At 33.1% G+C, this 20,236-nt stretch overlaps 2 protein-coding genes across 3 annotated transcripts; one reads left to right on the forward strand and one right to left on the reverse strand.

Moving 5' to 3' along the window:
• Nucleotides 1-805: 805 nt before the first annotated feature.
• On the reverse strand, nt 806-7,026 carry LOC7473562 (CDPK-related kinase 7). Its single transcript, XM_002308856.4, has 11 exons — nt 5,650-7,026; nt 4,687-4,817; nt 4,073-4,114; nt 3,871-3,979; nt 3,575-3,653; nt 3,177-3,473; nt 2,968-3,080; nt 2,600-2,707; nt 2,424-2,486; nt 2,127-2,294; nt 806-1,274 (listed from the first exon to the last, which is right to left on the reverse strand). The coding sequence occupies exons 1-11, from the start codon at nt 6,136-6,138 to the stop codon at nt 1,185-1,187; spliced, it is 1,689 nt and encodes a 562-aa protein (XP_002308892.2). The 5' UTR covers nt 6,139-7,026; the 3' UTR covers nt 806-1,184.
• A 10,483-nt stretch (nt 7,027-17,509) lies between these two features.
• On the forward strand, nt 17,510-20,040 carry LOC7473563 (uncharacterized). 2 transcript variants are annotated; one of them, XM_002307946.4, is made up of 8 exons: nt 17,510-17,677; nt 17,832-18,148; nt 18,391-18,483; nt 18,655-18,799; nt 18,912-19,022; nt 19,099-19,181; nt 19,270-19,327; nt 19,776-20,040. In XM_002307946.4, exons 2-8 carry the CDS (start codon nt 17,864-17,866, stop codon nt 19,853-19,855), a joined length of 855 nt encoding a protein of 284 aa, XP_002307982.4. In that variant the 5' UTR covers nt 17,510-17,677; nt 17,832-17,863; the 3' UTR covers nt 19,856-20,040. The 2 variants fall into 2 exon arrangements, with proteins under 2 accessions (XP_002307982.4, XP_024460289.2); XM_024604521.2 differs by having other exon boundaries at nt 17,554-17,714.
• The last annotated feature ends 196 nt before the right edge of the window (nt 20,041-20,236 follow it).

Genomic DNA, 20,236 nt, shown 5'->3' on the forward strand with positions numbered 1-20,236 from the left:
TGCAATTTTTTTTTTAAAAAAAAAAAAAACTTTGTTTCAGTATTTCTATTCTTGGTTTTCGCTTGCTAGCTATAGTTATAAATCTTGGTTTTATTGATTTAAAATATGTTTTGGATTAATTTTTTTTTTTACCGAAATTACATAGTCGAAATTTGAAAAATTGAGTTCTTATTGTCTTGTAGGTCGACTAAATTGCAACTTAGATCATAACTCGACTCTTATAATTATAATGCTAGTTAATTTTTAAATTATTATAAATTAAATTAAGATGTTGTTTAGAATTACATTCCAAACGATGTATTTTATTTTACTTAAAATAATTTTTTAATGTTTTTGAATCATATAAAAAAATAATTTTTTTATATATATTTAATATTTTATTTAAATCATTGGAGCATAGACAGTAATTCTGGAAATTTACAAGAGAAAGAAATTCAGTTGAATTACAAGCTATTCGGGGTACAAGAGCTCTTGTTCAGACATTGGGTGAACGAATATCATTATTACAAGGGCAGTTCAATTGTCATCATGTCGAGTGCCAACCCACATGGCACCATCATAGAAAGTGAATCGAGCAGAAGCCAGTCCTGTTACATTAACTAGATTATCATTGAGTGAATGACAGGACGTCAAGAATCACGCCACGAAAATGTGTAATTCTACAGTTGTATACACAAATCTTTCCGCACCCCTTGTTTCTTGGTTGCTGGAGTTCATAGCGAAATCGTAACTGGATGGATTAATGGTTTAGCTTGGAGGTGAAAATGCAGTAAGAAGTGAAAACCATTAGAATCGAAGTTCATAGTTTCATAACTTCATGCAGATCACATGAAGGGTTTATTAGATAACTTAGTGAAATGGGTACACAAGGGATAAACCCAAAAACACAGAGCTCACTCGAGTTAAAAGCTGTCTGCTAACCCTAAATCCACTTTTCTGATCTTCCCTCATCTGTACAATCCTCTAATCCCAGTTGCACCGATCATAGAGAAAGTGGGAAGCATACTTAACATGAGATCATGTCGTGCATGGCTTCATCGGTAGCGGTACCCTTTGTTATGATTACGAGAACATGAGCCTGATTTGGGTTAAATTGGTCGTGCCATTTTAGTCCCCTCGTGACATTGTAGTTTCAAGGAGGACCAGGACAGTGGACAAAATAGTTTGTGTTGGTAGGATTCACTTCAAGCCTTCTGAAATATTCGTGACGAAACTCCATGGAGAAGCTTGACAAACCCCAAGAAGGTTAATTTACCATCAGAATGTCTCATCTCCTGAAAACAGCGAAGCAAATAATTTTAGTACTTGAATTCACTTAAAGAACAAAACAAGTCTCTAGATGGAGCAGACTTGCTTCATCATCTATGTTCCTCCTTTCCTCAGGGAAGGGACGATACTAGTAAGTAAAATAGACCTGGACCTGGACCTGGACCTCCATTTTCCCTATGTTCTAAGTGAAAAACTGGATGATTAGAAACTTCAAATTTGAGTCTTTGCCACTGCTATCACCATGTTTAGTTTGTTGCAAGTAAAAGACCTGAATCAAAAAGGTCCTACAGGCGACAAAAATTAATTTGGACACCCACTCCAAAGCAAATATCAAGTACTTTGGCAGTCAAACCAGGACCTACTTACTGGTCAACCCAGCCTTGTACCATTTTGCATGCCCTATGGTACTTTTGCACCTAGAATTCAGCTCTACGACTAGAAGAACATTCCTATTGAATTTACTTCAGATATCTGTCAAATTGTAGAGAAATATGTCAGGAAAAAAGAGCATAAAGGTCTGTCAATGCAGGGGCAGAGCTAGGGTGGCAGGGGAACTGGCCCCTCCAAAGTTCAAGTAAGTCCCTCAAGTGTAATGGTTTCTTACAAAAAAGTCTTGGGACATTTTTTATACATATGGCTTCTTCAAAATATATAAAAGAAGTTACTTACTAGCCTCTCATATGCAGCTTCAAAATCCATCCATTACATATCTCAACGGCCTTTTCATTTTAGTATATTTAACCGTCCCCCACGTAGAATTCCTAGCTCTGCCACTGTGTGCAAACCCCCGAGTGTGTGTGTGTGTGTGTGTGTGTGAGAGAGAGAGAGAGAGAGAGAGAGAGAGAGAGAGAGCATACTGAGGCAAGCTCCTCGAACATAATGGGTCTGTTTCCATCTTTCTCAAACAATTCATAGGCACGCCTAACATTTTGCTCCCAACAATCCATTCCTTCTAGCTGATGCACACTTATGGCAACAGCAGAAAATTCTTCAAAATCCAATTTACTGTATTGAAGAGAACTAACCTGAAACACGCAAGAGTAGACAATTAACTAGAACTCTAAATCAATTCTGCTAGTAAATAAATCTGATAGAATGGTACAAACAATTAAGCAAAAAATAGGTAAGAAACCAGAACAGGCGTTAAGCATTACCATGTTAACATAATCGAGGACCCTGGAATCCTTCATGGCATCTGTAGAGTGCTTTATTACAGCCTGTTAATACCAACATCTTTCAGATTGACATGAGAAACACCAAAAAGCAACAAAAAAAAAGAGAGAACGAAAGTTAATACTGAGAGCCAAAAGATGGAAGAGAAGGAGCTCACTGTTTTAAAGTTCTGCATAGAAATGAAGCCATTTTTGCTTGGCCCTAACAATGTAAATTGTTCCCGTAGGAAAGCTATCTGAGCAACAGTTAACGTCTTCGCCAGAGCCTGTCAAAATCGACAAGTTTGTTGCTTGCACGGCAAGTATTTGAGATTTATATCAAAGACACCACACCAAAAAAACATAAACAAGTTTGTGGCTCCTCCAGCTTGAAATGACTTTTGGTTTATGATGCAGACAAACTCTACACAATTGCATTTAACTTTGGATGAAATGCTTAGGACTTGACCCAAAAAAAAAAAAAAAAGGGAAGAAAACCTGGCATTTGAGTTACAACTAAAAATGGAGGACACAGTATCCTACTCACCCTCAAAGCAGATTTTCGTAGGGAAGAAGAATATATATAAGCTTTTGCAAGCTTGTACACAATCATATCCAGTGGAATCTTTATGTCATGATGATTAGCCAGCCATGGGTGACCTAAACATAAAAATGCAGGTAGCCACCTTAGAATTATATTTTTGACCTCACATGTAGGGTGACCAAATCATCAGGAGTTTAGCTATAGGAACTTACTCAGAGCCTGAGCAGCTGTTAGTCTCTTCCGATAGTCCTTGTTCAACAGCCTCTTCACAAAATCAATAGCTTCTGGAGATAAAGAAGGCCAGGGAGCTTCATCAAAGCTTGGATCTGCTTTCAAAACAGCTCGAAAGATTCCAGATTCTGTCCGGGCCCAAAAGGGCCTGCTACCACATAGAAGAATATAAGCAATCACACCAATACTCCACATGTCTGCCTCGGTTCCATATGATCTGTGTAGAACTTCAGGAGCTACATAATATGCACTTCCCACAATATCATTTAACCTTTCATCTGCAGAAGTTTCAAATAGTCAAAACTCCCACCCCCCATCGAATCCCCCCCACCAAAAAAAAAAAGAAAAAAGTTGAGCTGCTGTATCCAGTAAAACTGACCTGGCTTTACATAGTCAGAGAGTCCAAAATCAATGGCTTTCAATGTGGAATTATCCTCCTTGGTGGTAAAGAGAAAGTTCTGAAGTAAAATGATTAGAAAAGAATAAGCATATGCCAACATGAAATTGCATCTACAACAGCGTACAACACCTCCCAATTCCCACCCAAAACTTTTATATTCTTCCACTAAATATTAACAGTGTCACAACTAACTTCCATGAAGTTAGTCAAGCATCTTCCAGAAAAAAGTAACACAACAAGAAATTCGCATATAATTATTTTTATTAATTGCTTACCTCAGGCTTCAGGTCACGATGAACGACACCTTGGAGATGGCAGTAGGCAACCACACTTAATATCTGAACCATAACGGTCCTTGCATCTTCTTCTGAGTATTTTCCACCCCTGTATAATATGACTAGGAGTTCAGCCAGTTAGAATATCACAGAACAAGACACGGATATACCATAAAGAAAACAACATTTAAGAGTACAGTACCTTGAGAGTATCCTATCCAATAATTCGCCACCTTCGCACAACCTAAAGAACAAAAATATTTGTAGAAGGTAAGTTCCAACAACTTATCTGTCTGAAGTCTATGCTATTATAAATGTAGAAACTTAACTAACCAATGGATTAACTTCTTCTTTCTGCTCTTTTGCTCCTTGATAATTAGATGCAAGTTTTTCACAGATGACAGCCATGAAAATGTACCAAAAGACTGGCATAGTTATTTTTTCAAGTGTTTTGGTTAACACGAAGACTCTCTGTATTATTCAACTCCATCAAGCTTTTCATTAAAAGCAAATTTGATTGAACAAGGCAGAATCATTTATATAATTGGTCTACATTTCTTGACATTGAAGATCAACTGGCCAAAAGGTTCATGAAATTGTGCATTTTACGTCCTTTATCCTTATAAAATTCATTGAAACATGTAGGGGTTAAAAGCACTAGCTAGTTACTTAGCTTATCTGATTGTCCTATCTGTCATCATTTTCTTGGTAGTCATTATCACAGTTTTGAGCCATAAACATCGAGTGTATAACCAAGGCAAAAGTGACACAATTAAATCCGTTTTTACATGAAAAATAAGTGCAGTCAAAACTTACTCCATTATAGCATAGACATTGTCGTCGTCTTCGTAGGCATCGTAGAACTGCACTAGGTTCTTATGTCCCGTTAGAGCCCGTAATATTTTCACTTCTCGTCTCACATCCTCTATGGCAACTACAGTGGTCATCTGTAAAACATTGCCCAATTTACATGAGAAAAAGACAAATAGCTCACTGGTTCTACAGTTGATGGTCAAAAGAACTATCATTTATGGCATAAATAACGGTGCTAATGCCTCTATCATGTAGGGCGAATGAGACTTTTGCTCAATGATCCTTGTACTTGTGCACAATGATTTAGTACAAAAACAGGATATGGTTTCACAAATAGATCGATATTAGCAAATATGGAGAATATTACAGAATACCTTGTTTGCATTGGATTAAGTTATGATATAATATCATTATCATGACAGGGTAATGAGCTACCAAAGCTTTATGGATAATTGGACAAAAAACAAACCATTTAATTCAATTATCAGTGACTTATTTAGAGGATAGTGACCCATCAACCGTGTGTCTTGAGCCTGGATAGCCTAAACATGAAACAGAGCATTCATTAATAAATGCCAATACTCCAATTAATAAGGAAGGCTGTGTTAAGATACAAGCTACAAGTGTCCTAAACAACGGAGAAGCGCTGCATTTTCAGGGAAAGACCTCGAGCAAACCCATCATTGTCATCGTATACTCCCATATTATCACAACACAAGCGAGGCAGATCAGTTAGAATTACAAATAGCAGCCAGAATTGCATTAAACCTCTATTATAGATGCTAAATATCAGTAACAAGAGAAAGGTGTGCTTAGAAACATAAAAATAAATCACATCTGTACATAAGCAGAACACACAACAATTCAAAACATCCAAATTTTTAAGCTAATCTAAGGAATTACTCAAACCAATAAAAGCTAGTCAAAATCGAAAGATCATGGTCAATGAGAGGTTGAGAAGTAAACCTTAGACTTTGGAATAACTTTGACTGCCACATTCTGGCCTTTCAAGCTTCCTTTGTTCGCCTTCGCAGAGCATGTATACCCAAAATGTCCACGCCCCACTTCCTCACCAAGCTCATAATGACTTGCAAACTGCTTAGAAAACCCAAAATTCTTGTCCAAACCAATATCAATCTCATTTCCTTCAGGAATTGAAGCTTCATTAGGCTTAACAGAGCCATGCCTTCTTGCAAGCAATGCACGTATATGCTTTGCAGGGGAAGGAGGTGGAAAAGGCCTCTTGAAAATCCTCAAAGGAGTGGACCTTACACTTGATACAGCAGGTGAAGTCTTGAAGAGACTAGATAATGGACTTGGACTGTAAAAAGGGAAGTTTGAGTTCTTCCTAGTGTGTGAATTTGGTGGCTTTGTTGAGTCTGTTTCAATGGAGAGCGTGTTGTTTTTGGATTGGTTTTGTTGGAGCTCAACGGGTTTTCCATGACAAAGTCCCATGGAAACAAGAACCCAGAATAGAGAATTCAAGAAATTACTTGTAAATCAAGAAAGTTCAGACCTTTGATCAAGAAACTCGAAGCAAAGCACAGAAATTTAGACCATTTGAAGAGACAAAAACAACCAAAGAAAGTGAGTGACTTAATTCAAGGATTTGAAGCTAAAGAAAGAAGATTCCACAGTGAATTATACAAGAAAAGAAATTTAAAAAAAAGGGTACAGATATCAAGACCATATGAACCCAAAAAAAAAAGTAAGCAAGAAACTGAAATCAAGACTAAATTTTGTCAAAACAATCCATAAATGATGGAGCTGTAAATTCCAAAGCACAAGGATTTTCCATCTAATTTGGATAGAAAAGGTGGGAAATTTAAATATAAATCCAAAGGGTGGGAAAAAAAGAAAAGGAACTAGACTTTACTGATCAGAGAAACAAATGCTTAGAAATAAAAGCAAGGGACAAATAAATAAGAAGCAAATTGCATGAGAAGCTTAAAGAGGGAGAAGAGAGGAGAGAATGAGAGAAGCAAAAGAGAACAAACTACAAGAAAATTGTATTCCAAGAGAGGAAGAATGGAGAGAGAGAGGCAAAAGCACAGGAAGAAGTGAAGAAAAGATGCTTAGCAGAGGCTACAAGGAAAAGAAAAAAGAGAGAGCACAAGGCTTCTTTTTTTCTTGCTTTTTTGCAAACTCTCTTTGTTTCTTTGTTTTTAATTACATCTTTTTCTTTCTGTTTTTTTGTTGGTAATACTTTTTGCCTTTTCTGGTGTGTAGTTGTGTGTGAGCAAGGAAGTAGCAGCCAGTTCTGTGGATTTCTTTGTGGATTGATGATTGTCTTCTTCTTCCTCTTCTCTTGTCAAATAATAATGGAAGTGGGGTTGGAAGTTTAGATCCTTCCAGCCTGTCCTTATTGATCCCAGAAAACTAAGATGAAAGTGGTGGGTTTTTCTAGCTTTCTTGACATGTGATTTTTTTGTTTTTCAAGTTAAGAAAACTAAGCTTCCATTGTCTTGTGTATTCTATCTTAGAACTGCTTTTGTTTGGTTTTTTTTATTTTATTTAAGTGTGGTCCCATTTTTTTATGTTATTAAATTCTTCTTGTGAAAATTTTTTTAATGATATTAATAGTGTTATAATAAGAATTTTAGTGCCTCCAATATTTTTTTAAATTTTTTTTCTCTCATCTCTCTTGTATATTTAATATTTTTTAATTAGATATTGCTATTCTAAACCATTACAAATTATAAAAGTTATGTGATCGTAATATATATATACTAATATATATATATATACTGTGTTATTCTATCAATTGTTTTTTAACTGTAATATTTCACAAATATTTTTAATTAATTGTGATAATTAAAAAAAAAAACCCTTTATTTTCTTTCGTTCCTCCTACTTTCTTTTTCGTATAAACATCCACAGGCACAAACTCTCCACTTACTAATTTGAGAAAATAAAAACTGTATTTTCGGCCCATTTGTAGTACTAAATCACAGAATCATTCAAGCTAAACAAAGTTATTAAACCATGCACTACACATCTAGGTATTGAATGATTTTGATCCATATTTCCCATTTGAAAGTTCTCTTTGGATTCGTCAGTTGACGTACGTAACATCAAATCTTACTATTTAATTTCTAACCCTTTGAATTCAAGCCTTGCTCCACCCTTTTTATTATAATAGTCACTATATTTATAAAATAAACTGATGAATTACCAATAAAGTAATCATGGCATGAAGATTTAAGATTAAGATTATAGGTTAGATGGGTTGAATTTGATCAATTAAAATCAAACGATGTTATTTAAACCTTTTTTTTTTTAAAGTCAAAACTATGTTATTTTAAAAAAAATTAACAAAAATATCAAACTCAATTTTGATCAAAATAATTGAATTGATTTATCAGATTGACGGCGATAAAATATATTAATTTTATGTTGACTCTTCTTTTACACCTGATCTAATCAAAGAAAAGCTAAATCTTATACTTATCATCACCTGCCTTTTTAAGGGTAAACAATCTTAGCCATGCATTTAGCGAGTGATATTTTTTTATTTAATTAATATGGATATTCGGGTTAATTTACGTGTATTTTAACTAATTTTACAAGTTTTAAAATTAATGATCATATAAATCTCCAGTAATCTGATGAGACTCAAACTCATAACCATTAAGAATAATAAGTCATAACTAGTCATATTCATTTGTAACATTTCTCAAACCAAAATTAATATGTGCAGGTGTATTTGATATCTCCGAGCTCCGTCCTCTATCCTTGAATTGATTGTAGACTTTAGCCAACCTAATTCTGTTGAAAATTCTCTATATATATTTTCTTCCCACAATCTCACTTAAAAAGTTCCTTTTGTTCATATTAGATCATCTCCAGCCAAGGTCTTCCAAATAATAAAATATAGTACTGTGAACATAATCTTTTGCAATGAAAGTTGTGACTGATCCACGCCTAAACACAGTCACTTTTTTTTTAGTTTAACATGGGTATCTGGGCCAGTTTGCGTGCACCTCGACTAATCCCACGGGCCCTGAAGTTAACGACCATATAAGTCTCCAGTGGCCATCATATAAGCAACCACATGGCTCGAACCTGAGACCACAGAGGGAGCAAATCTCTTGGTCCCAAGCTCTTACCACTGGACCACCACCTAGATGGTTATACACAGCCACTTTTTGATCCTAAACATCAGTGCTTAAATTAGAAAATAATTGCCAAATTAAAACCATCATTTATTTAACTGAAAAATGTACTGCACATCCTTAAATTGTAGGGTATGTGCCCTCTTATTTTTAAGTGGGCTTTTCCTCAAAAGTTGGTGCATCTACTTTCATGCAGCTAAATAAGACGTACTGGTGTCTCTGAGAGAGGCTATGTTTTTTTCTTCAATTTGACTAGAGCTGAGGCAAGGCTACAACACCTTTAACAGCTGGAGTCTTAAGTGAATCCCACTGCATTTAAAAGCAAAAACAATTTATTTATGTAGTATATATATAGGGCTTAAATGCTGTAATATTAAACATAATGGATAAATATAATTAACGGCTACTTTTACTTGATCAATAAGGTAAAGACAAGGCATCTGATTCAATTGAAACCTTTGGAAACATGGCTTGCAGGGGCTAACTTTTGGTGGTAGTTGACCTATGCTCGCCGCCGGCCCCTTCAGTGAGCAGGCTTGTATTAGAGAAAATAATCACAGTTATAATCGCAGAAATCTTACCAAACTCAACATCTTAGATCTTATTTTTCGATATTTTATCGATAAATAAACTACAAATATTTTACAAGGATTAAGACGAACATAGAACGATCACATTCATGCTTAAGCATTTAATTTCCCTTTGTTCCTTTAGAACATGCATGTCCAAGAAGTCAAATTAAGAAGCATCTAGAAAGGAGTTCCTATGAGCTTAATTCCTTAGTGGTGATCATAATTCATGGATATGGTTATGAGCTTAATTAGGCGTCGCAACTAGAAAGGAGTTCCTATTAACATCTTTCAAGTTAGGCCGGCACTGTGTAATGACAATTATATATGATCTAGACCAGTCTTCATCAAACAATTTGAAAGAAATCAACTTCAATGCAGCCAAATTAGAAAAACTATTCCAACAATGCTCTAATTTATTAATGGCTGTGGTCTCTCTTTCTTATAATTGTTGGCCAAACTAATTGCAAGGTCCCTCTATTTCATGCATTTGATCAAATCAAACCCTTTGAAGGTGATCTGTTCTCCCTTGTTCGACTGCTTTACTAATCAAATTTCCATATAAATTCAACGTTTTATGATGAGATCTAATCGATAGAGGATCTTAAATATCCATTGATGGAAGTGTAGGGTTTGATTTGATCAAATGTGGAGAGTCAAGGGTTGTGCATGATTTGTAGCCTATGGTTATTTTATATTTATTTTGGATTCGAGGAAACTCCACCCTTAAAAAGCGTATTTTGTAGGTCCAGGTGAGCAAATAAAATTCCGGCAGTCCTAGACTCTTACAAGAGGTGCACGCCCTGACTCGAACTCGAGACTTGTTGTGCAGATCTCAAGCCTTTTATCATCACGTCACGCCCCTTATAGACAGCCTGTGGTTATTGCTTAAATTAAAATGGCAGAAAATAATTGAGGCTTCTAACCACTCTAATTATGATTCCAAAGATTTCGATATTTTTCAAAACGACATCAAAATCTTGATTTTAGCCATCATCAAGGATATTATATGATCAATAAACCATATTGTATAATATCTTTTCAAACTATTAAAGAAAAAACGTAACTTTCAGTTTTCAAAATTCTCCTTCCTCTAATTGAAATCAATTATACCTTATGAAAACGTATGATTTTGGTCCCATATATATATATATGAATTAATTTGAAGTCAAACTAATCAACTCCCTAAGAAATAAATTTATGAGTCCATGCGAATTAAAGTCATTATAGCATGATAATAAGTTTACCTAGCTACCTGCAATCGTTGATTGTTGACCATTCTAATATAGAGTTTGCACCCGTGCAATTTCTCTCTATGCTCTCTCTCGCAAGATTTGGAGACAATAGGAACCTTGGATTCTACTCTACGTTTTCCATCTTGAGCCATCTGGAGTCATGGCTAAGTGATGAAGGTTCAGAAGCAGCTAGACATGAGCATAAAATGTTCAGCGAGTAAAGCAATTTCTTAATCCACTATTTAAGTTTTGTTAATTACATGTGTATTCTTTAATTAGTAATTAATTAGTAAATTATTAATGATCTATATATTTACATTTATTCTTTATTAGCTGATTAAAAAAAGTATTGGGATTTTGGTCAAATTGGTTGTTGCACGAATTATGTTTCTAAAATATTAGTTTTCACTATTGATGATATTAATATTTTATATTAATTAGGAGTTGAGGATTTAGACCATTTATAATTTATCAACCGTAGATATTACCTCTTTTTTTTAAATATAACTTTTTAAAACAAAAACGTGTTGCGAGACTACTATAAACTCAAATATAAAATAACATTGTTTAAAGAATCATTTAAATATAAAATAATATATTTTAAAGGGTAAATTAAATTACGGATTTGAACCAACATCATCTATAATTAAGTAGCTTTAAACTCAATAAATTTGCTGTGTAGTGGCACCAATTGGCAAAGCGCATATGGAAGTGAAAAGACTTTTGAAAATACACCATGCGAGGCATGGCAAGTCCTCTTTGTTAATGTGAGATTGACTTTAAGTGCTCGTCATAATGATACAAAAAAACATCATCGAACCCAACCACAGAATGTGCACACCCACGTAAGGCAACCCTGCTGTCAAATTCATCCATTTGCTTCATCAAAACTAGTCTCGACCACTGCATCATTTTACCAAATCAAATATTTTAAAAGTATTTTTTTTTAATATATTAAAATATTTTTTAGATCTTTTTAATTTTTAACATCAGTATATTAAAACGTCGAAACACATTAAAAAATATCAATGTAATAATTTTTCAAGTCAAATACACTTTTAAAACTTATGGTTGAAATAAAGTACCAAGTAACCTTTAATATCCAAACTTGTCTTGAATTACTAACAGCTGAATTATTTAGGACAACTTACAACATAAACTCGTGTTTGATATTATATTTTTTAAAATATTTTTTATTTATAAATATATTAAAATAATGTTTTTAGTTTTTTTATTTTATTTTTAACATTATCACATATTACAACTATAAAAAATCACTAAAAAATTAATTTAATATTTTTTTTAAAGTGAAACACATGAAAAAATAGAAGCTACCATGGTAGCTAACACTATTTAAAAACTATATTTTTCCATGCTAATCAAGATTTTATTTTGGTTTCAGTGACTTCAATGATTAGTAGTTGATCAATTTTAATAACCCATGTTTTGATCAGTCAAATTAATTAATGGAGCAATCATATGAAAATGCATCTCATATTTAAAATGTTTAATTCCTTGTATCGAGGAAATGATGTGGAGTGTGAAAGGAGCATCATAATATTATCCTTGGACTCGATCTCTTCGAAGCAAAAGTGTAGTGGAAATTAAGGCAATGGCTTGGTATTTTATGGTATGCTAATCTCTCATTTTGAGCCCTATAGTAATATAAATCAATTGGTCATTAGTCAAAAGCCAAACACATTAGAAATTTGGAGAGAGACCCTTTTTAGCCCTTACCCTCTAGCTAGTGACAAATTTCTTGGAAGGAAGAAGGAAAAAAAAGAAAGATTCAGCTCTCTTTTTGGGCACTCTAGAGATAAGATGGCGTGCCCCTAAATATTATATATTGGCAAAACATAACAAGGACTTGAGTGATTCCTTTTTCTTTGATGAGTGGAGACTTTGTTTTATGAAAATATATATTCTTATTCCTCGATTCTCCCCTCCCAACCTCTTCTTTTCAACAGAATAAAGTTGATGATCAGGGAATGAAAGAGGGAAAAGAAAAATATTTGTAAATGGTAGAAAGAAAGAGAGAGTTGGTGTGTCTTAAAAACTGCATGGGAACATGCAAGACCATGGAATACAGATGTTTCCAAGCTAGCACAAGAGGAGATTTTCTTCTAGACCAGGAAGACAAAGCTAGCAATTTTAGTCAAATGTTTGTTAATACCCACACTTGATAGTGTGAGAATCCCATGGCAAATGTACGTAAAGCGCTAATCGCGATAAAAAGCAGCTTCCAATGTCTCTTTCTATATTATACATATTTCTTGTAAGCCATTAATTACATAGCTTAAAGAAGAAATGTGTTGAAATTAGTTCTTTTCAGGCACTATAATGCCTTCAGATATGTTATTTTTTTAAAAGAAAAAAGTATTATCATATCAATTTTTATATGCAAAAGTTAAGTTTTTATTCCATGGAATAGCTTTTAGATTTAAATGTTTAATTTTTGTGTTGTTATTCAAAAAGTTTAAACTTTTTTAAATATATATATGAATTTTAAATTTCAAACATTGAATAACAACACAAAAATCAATAATTAATAAGGTTTATCATCAAACTATAATCTTAAATCTTTAAACTAATGTTTAATTATTTTCTCAAGATAAAAAAGATGGAGATAATAAAAACAAAAAAAATATATCTTCTTGTTTTGAAATGATAAAAATTAACTATAAAACTATCTCATGAACATATTCATTTTATGAATTTATATTCGTCTTTTTATCTAAATACATTTTTGTTAAATTTTTTTTTACCAGATACTAATTAAGTACAATTATGTGCTTGAAATATACTATTATTATTATTTGTATACGGTGTTTAACTAATTTAGTAGCCCCATCCCATCCCACACCATATTTTATTTCTCTGTAATTAAGAGTTTACTGGGAGTTTAATAAAGAGCTAATTAGGAGCATTGTTTGTTTGGCACAGCAAGTACCTAGAGAAATTGTCATTATTATGCGCGTCTAATGATCATTTAGTAACCCTAATTTATCTTTCATGATATGATCATATTGTTAAGTGACCCACCACAGACAGTTGCCATTTTCTTGCTAAAAAAAACCGATCTGACCAAGAGAAGGAAAGGAAAGGAAGAGCCACTTGGGTGCAGAGACGTCGATCGTTGAAATTATTCACTAGAATATGGATATGTGGCGGTTTATGTTGCTTTCATTTCATTTTATTTTCACTTTATTTTTAACAAGTGAGAGCAAGAATCTGTTGACGCATGGAAGCTATATCAGCAGCTTGTCGATTTTCTCTTATTATTCCTTTTCCACATGATTTATGCCGTGGGGGCTTCGTTGAGATTAGAGATTCTCTGCCAAAACCTCACTGAAATGCAACTTTGTGGATTCACTTTGTTTGATTCTATTCCAGCACTACCACCTCTAAAGAAAGTAAGCATCTCATGCCTTGTGTTTGAGAAAGCCCAGGACATGACCCCAACACCCCCAAGTAGTAGGTAGGTCCTGAGAGCAGTATATTTGGACATGTGGAATATGGACTATAGAGGTTTCCAAACCTCTATGAAATGGCTTGCTCTTCTCTGTAGATCCTTCTCCTTCCTTTCTTGTTCACTGCTTTCTCTGGCTTTACCTCTTCAATATCAGGGCTTCTGTCAATCACCTCTTCAATATATTTATACACTTTGCGGTAATTATACGATAGAAAATAATATAAATTATATTTTGATATTTTATTTAATAACTTAAATTATTGGATTGAATTGATTTTTTAACATAATATCAAAGTGTTGATAATTAAGAGGTCACGAGTTCGAATCTCACCAACCTTTTTTATTTGATAAAAATTAAGTACAAGGTAGTGTGGATTTGTACAAGTTTCAAGTCCAAAAAACTTTCACTTAAGAGGCTATATATATTATAGAATAATATAAATTATATTTTAGAACTTCACTTACCAACTTAAGATTTTCTATTTGATTATTAAATGGAACTAAAATTTAACCAACATATTCTACGAGCCTAATTCTATGATAAGTTACCTTATTGTAACTGGATAAGGTAATGGACATACCCAAATTAGGTCTAAAAGTGTTGTTTTAGAATATATTTTTTTCTATTCTTGTATTTCTTTCTTTAACTCTCTTATTATTTAATTTTGGGTCTTTCTTTCCTTTTTTCTAGTTAGTTTTGTATTTCTTTCTTTAATTTTCTTATTATTTTAGGTTTTCCTTTATTCAGCTTAGCTAGGTTTAGCACCAGTGTAAAAAAAACTTGTAATTTATTTTTAGAACTGTTTTAAAAATTATTAAAATTTAGAATATATTAAAACATATTTATTAATTATTTTTACAATTTATTTCTTTTATTATACATAGCATCAGATTCAACAATATTTGTATAATTTTGTCTATAATTTTCAAGTTTCAAATCTAACCAATTGTACGTATCACATGTTATAACAGTGTTTGGACACAAGTAAAAAATCAGTTTAGGATTATGGTGGGTTCTCATTAGGGTTCTTAAAATCAGTTTAAGATTGGGTTATCAATTATATCATATAGTTGTTATCTTAAACATACGTACAATCTAAGAAAGACATCACAGAGAGAGAGAGAGAGAACAACAAGAAAGAGACAAATTGAATGAGAAAAAAAAACATTATGCAATAAAAATATTTTCTATTTTTAATAAAATCATCAAGAAAATCAAAGAAAGGGCACCATGTTTAGCTCTTTCTTCCTGTTTGTTTTTGCGTTTTAAAAGCGCTTTTGAAAGAATTTGAAATTTTTTTTATTTTTTTCTTTGCTTCAAATTAATATGTTTTTGATATTTTTAAATCATTTTGATGTGTTGATATCAAAAATAATTTTTAAAAAATAAAAAAATATTATTTTAATAAATTCAAATTTCCTCTTACAAGGTCCATGAAAGTCCATTATCAGAAACCTTACTTAAATTGGACGATGATGGGCTTGCTCTAATAAATTCTTGGGGGAACCTCAAACCTATGATTTTTTAGTAAGTTGTTATTTGAATTAATTTTGTTATTTTTTCTAGATTATTTTGGATTTATTGTTTTATTTTTTATTTTGTGTTAATTTTCTTTATCCCTTTGGATTTTTATTTTTTTAAAATGAAGTTTTCTGATTTATTTAAAAAAATTGTAAATTTATAAGGAGGCCGCAAGCATTATTAGAATTATTTTTCAGCAACTATTTTGCTCATTAAAATTCTGTCTCTTATATAATTGAATTGTCGTTGTCTTTCTAGCTTCTCTTCCTTCCCTTCCTCATCCAACCAGTGAAGAACAGCCATTAACGTGCAGATAACAAAGAGAAAATGCCAAGAAGACCCAACCGCCATTGTCCATTACATTACCATCTGGGGAGGAGTAACAGTGTTAAATATTGTTCATGTCTTACATTTGAAGCTATCCCAGTTAGTGTGCGTAGATATAATTTTGATCACTTGAAATTATACAAGTATACACATATAAATATATAATTTTATTAAATATATGGTGGGGTATATTTTTTATCTAAAATATTATTTTCAAAGAATAAAACAATCCTCTAATTTTTTTTTTAAATTTGATATATGATAATTTGATTTATTTGTGAAATCAAGTCAAGATTTATGTTTTGCAAGAACTCAAATTTTAGTGTATATTGCGGAGCGAAATTTAATGATTTGATACTTTGAAGAGTATCTTTAATTTATCTTCAAAGTGTTATTGAAGAACTCTTATGAGATATTTAGGCTTGATTCAATAAAATTTCATTCTTTGTAGTCTTCAAATATAAATAAAAGAATTTTGAGAACTTTTAAAGAACCTTATTGGTTGAAGAAAGAGCTTTCTTGCTTGAAAAGCGTGACTTGAAGAAAATTTATAACTCCAACAATTTATTTCTTCTTTCTTTTTTTTTCTCTAGGTTGAAGTCCTTTATTTATAAAGATTTGTAAAGCTTTCAGATTCTTTTTCAATGTCACATAATAAGATTTAATTGATTAATCTTTATTAATGATATCTCGTATTTATAACAAGATATCTTGAATATCTCTTCTGAAGTGTCATTTTTTTGTTAGCCAAGAAATATATGAAGGTTCATTTATTTTTAATGTTATTTATTTCAATTTTATTTTATCATTTCACCTAAAAATAAAATAAAAAGTGAAATTTAATTGGTAAAAATTTTTTGTTTGTAAAGTTTGGATTGACCTGGTCAACCAAGCATTCAATAAATGATCTAATTCTCTTACTCAAAAAAATTAGGTGAAATCTAGATTGATTTTAAAAAAATCAAAATGATATTGTTTTAATTTTTTATATATAAAATATTAAAATATGAAGTTGAAAGTAAATATTATTTATTTAATTAGTTAATAATTCCAAAAAAAATGGTATTATTCTCAAAGTAACTTTCAATTCATTTAATTAATATGTAAATTGGTAACTCGGGGTAAAATATATTTTTTTGTCTTCATAAATTCATCAATCTTCCACGTATCTTGTCCCATACTTTAAAATTTTCAATATCATTCCTACAGTTTTATAAAAGTTTCAATTTTACACTTTACTACTACATAAGTAAACATTTTATATTTCATATTTTTTTCCTACTTTATTATTATTTCAGTATTTTTCCTCTCAAATCCTTATATATTTTGTAATATCTCGAAAAACTAATTAAAATGTTAAAAAAGAACCCATATGATGTTTAATGGTTAGGGGTCGAGGTGTAAAAATCGAAAAATTAAAACAATAGGGGTGGAAATTGAATATTAATGAACCTGTAAGACCAAAAATAAAGTTTACCCTTTAATTAGCTTTCACTCCATATTAGATGTCTATCCATGGAGTTTTGAAAGATGAAATTTAATTAGAGTGAAGCCTAAGGCTTAATAATATAGCCCAGACCATTTTCAAGTAAAACTTTGTGAGCCTGAACATGGAAGCTAGGCCCACCAATAAACCCTAAGAATATCTACTCATCTGCTTCATCTACTACCTCTCCGCTCCTAAAACCCTAACGTGTCCTAACCACTCTCATCTCTTTGCCTCTTCTACTCTCACTGGCCAACTTTTTATTTGGGTATGCAACTGACGTTCTCTTTTTAGATTATTTAAAGGTTTTCTTCTATACACAGATGGGTTTTTTCTTGTTTGAGAAAGTTCTAGCACTCTTTCTTTAATGGGTAAGTGGGTTGATTTTGCAAATTTGAGTAGTTTTTCCTTTTGTTTTTCAGTGTGAAGGATAAGGTTATTGTGAGTGAAGAAAATGGTGAGGCCTTATGGTAAAGGGCACAAGAAAAGGAAGAAAGGGGAGAGGTATGATAAGGAAGAAGAGGAAGTGGAAGAAGAACAAGTTGAAGAAGAGAAAGCTGATAGTGAGACTGAAATGAGAGCTCAAGATGGCGAAGAAAAAACAGAAGAGGAAAAAGAAATGCAACTGCCAGGAGTGGAGGAGGGCATTCCTATTGTCCCAAGTCATCAAACTGGCAAGAAACCTGGGGTTATATTCGTGCTCGAAAAGGCTTCTTTGGAAGTTGCAAAAGTTGGAAAGGTCTAAAGACTGTAACTTTTCATTTCAACTTTTGGTTTACAAGTAACGTATTAGAATCATTGCATGGCTTAGTGTGGGTTTTTTAGTAGTAATGTAGAGGTTTGGGGTAATGTTTTGAATGTGGGTTTAGGGCTGAGAGAGTGGATTTTTGAAGTCTTGGTTTTTGGGGGTTTTCATGAAGTGGGGTTTTATCACTTAGTTGGAATGTTTTCGTTTTCATCTGACTAGTTTTGTCTGTACAGAGTTACCAAATTTTGAATTCTGAGGAGCATGCCAATTTCCTGCGGAGGAATAAAAAAAATCCTGCTGATTACAGACCTGACATTATTTATCAGGTTAGTGCATTTTATTACTAGCAGTCAGATTCCGGCGTCACGATGTTTATTAGACCATTCCCAGGACTGTCTTTCATGAGCAGGCCAAACAGTATCGAAGTTACTCAGAGCTGGGTTACCTTGTTTGAAATATTCTGGCCCTTGTATCAATGTTGTTGTTGATAATTTCAGGCTCTCCTATCCATCTTAGATAGCCCATTGAATAAGGCTGGGCGGTTGAGAGCTGTATATGTGAAAACAGATAAAGGTGTTCTTTTTGAAGTTAAGCCACATGTTCGTATTCCGAGGACTTACAAGCGTTTTGCCGGTATTATGTGTAAGTTCAGTTGATCGCCCCTGAGACTTCTGTATGATGTTGGAATATAGCCCATCTTATTTTGTCTGTGAATCTTTGTATTTGTTCTTTACCGCCTTGTTCTATATTGCAGTGCAGCTGCTACAAAAACTGAGTATAACTGCTGTCGGTAATCGTGAGAAGCTTTTGCGTGTGATCAAGAATCCTGTAACCCAATACCTGCCATTAAACTCTCGTAAAATAGGTGAGCTTGAATTTTTATGGTTTTATGAGTCATGGACTGTTAACGGGGTGATAAAAGTCACTTGCTTTCCTATCAGGCTTCTCCCATAGCTCAGAAAAATTGGTCCAAATGGAGAAGTATGTGGCTGGAGTTGGTGATGACACCGACCTTGTTTTCGTGGTAAGCACAAGTAACTTCTGTACTAAAAACACTCTTTGTTGAGAAACTTGTAACCTTTCTGATCTCTCTCTCAAACAAAAATAATCAGGTTGGTGCTATGTCCCATGGTAAAATTGAATGTGATTATGTAGATGACTTCATATCAGGTAAGCTCTTCCTAGATCCATTTCTTTACAATCATCTTATGCAGAAATAATGCACGCAGTAAAATCAATAGTGATTAGATTTAGCTTCCGATAAAGAATCTAGATAGACCCCAAGTTCATGTATAATGTTTTTCTGAAGGCACTATCCATAAACACGTTTGTTTAGCTCAAAGCATTTGCCAGGAGGATTTGATCGGAACTTCACGCAAACCAATGCACAAGTTACGGAAAATATGTTACGCGTATTGATTGGGTATAAAATGCAACTGGTTACCTTTGTAATGATTTGTGGCATCCTTCAGAACACCTCTGAATATCCGTTAATGTATTGGCATTGTACGTGCTGTGAAGTTGAGGTTTCGTCGTCCTGATGAATGTCCTGTCTGTATTTGACATCTTGGATTTTTGAAGCAGGAATCCTAATTACTTGTGTTGTCTCCCCTTTCAGTGTCTGAATATCCGCTGAGTGCTGCCTGGTGTATTGCAAGGGTATGCGAGGCTGTGTCGAAGAAGTGGCGTGTGCTGTAAACTCTCATGTCTCTGCATTTTGTCGATCATATTGTGATCTGGCAGCATAACCAGAATTGAAGTACATGTAAAGCCAAACCGTAGCACAAAAACAATTTAAATTGCAATTTTTATTTTATTTTGATGACACAAATATGTTACACTTGTGCCTTGTTCACTAAAGAGCCCCTGCTCATACCGATTTATATTCGCGTATGTAACCATTTGGGTTAATAGTAAATAGGGTTGAGCATGGGTTGATTTGGTTTGGACCAAAAAATCCAACCAAATTGAATATTTTTTCAAAATTTGAACACGGGTGAGCCCGTGGTCGGTTTGGTTTTCTATTTAAAAAATTGAATCTATCCAAGGGTATTTCAATTCTAAAAGTTCAAAGATAAC

The sequence above is a fragment of the Populus trichocarpa genome, chromosome 6 (assembly GCF_000002775.5).
Source record: "Populus trichocarpa isolate Nisqually-1 chromosome 6, P.trichocarpa_v4.1, whole genome shotgun sequence".
Taxonomy (NCBI): domain Eukaryota; kingdom Viridiplantae; phylum Streptophyta; class Magnoliopsida; order Malpighiales; family Salicaceae; genus Populus; species Populus trichocarpa.

Bases quoted from the DNA above. Each gene is read 5' to 3' on its own strand.
- LOC7473562 (XM_002308856.4), bottom strand. From the start codon at position 6,138: ATGGGACTTTGTCATGGAAAACCCGTTGAGCTCCAACAAAACCAATCC. The intron at 4,115-4,686 runs GTAAGTTTTGAC...TTTGTTCTTTAG, and splicing joins AATGTCTATGCTATAATGGA to GTTGTGCGAAGGTGGCGAAT. The intron at 3,474-3,574 runs GTCAGTTTTACT...AAACTTCTGCAG, and splicing joins CTCTGACTATGTAAAGCCAG to ATGAAAGGTTAAATGATATT.
- LOC7473563 (XM_002307946.4), top strand. From the start codon at position 17,864: ATGGTGAGGCCTTATGGTAAAGGGCACAAGAAAAGGAAGAAAGGGGAG. The intron at 18,149-18,390 runs GTCTAAAGACTG...TTGTCTGTACAG, and splicing joins AAGTTGCAAAAGTTGGAAAG to AGTTACCAAATTTTGAATTC. The intron at 19,328-19,775 runs GTAAGCTCTTCC...CTCCCCTTTCAG, and splicing joins TGTAGATGACTTCATATCAG to TGTCTGAATATCCGCTGAGT.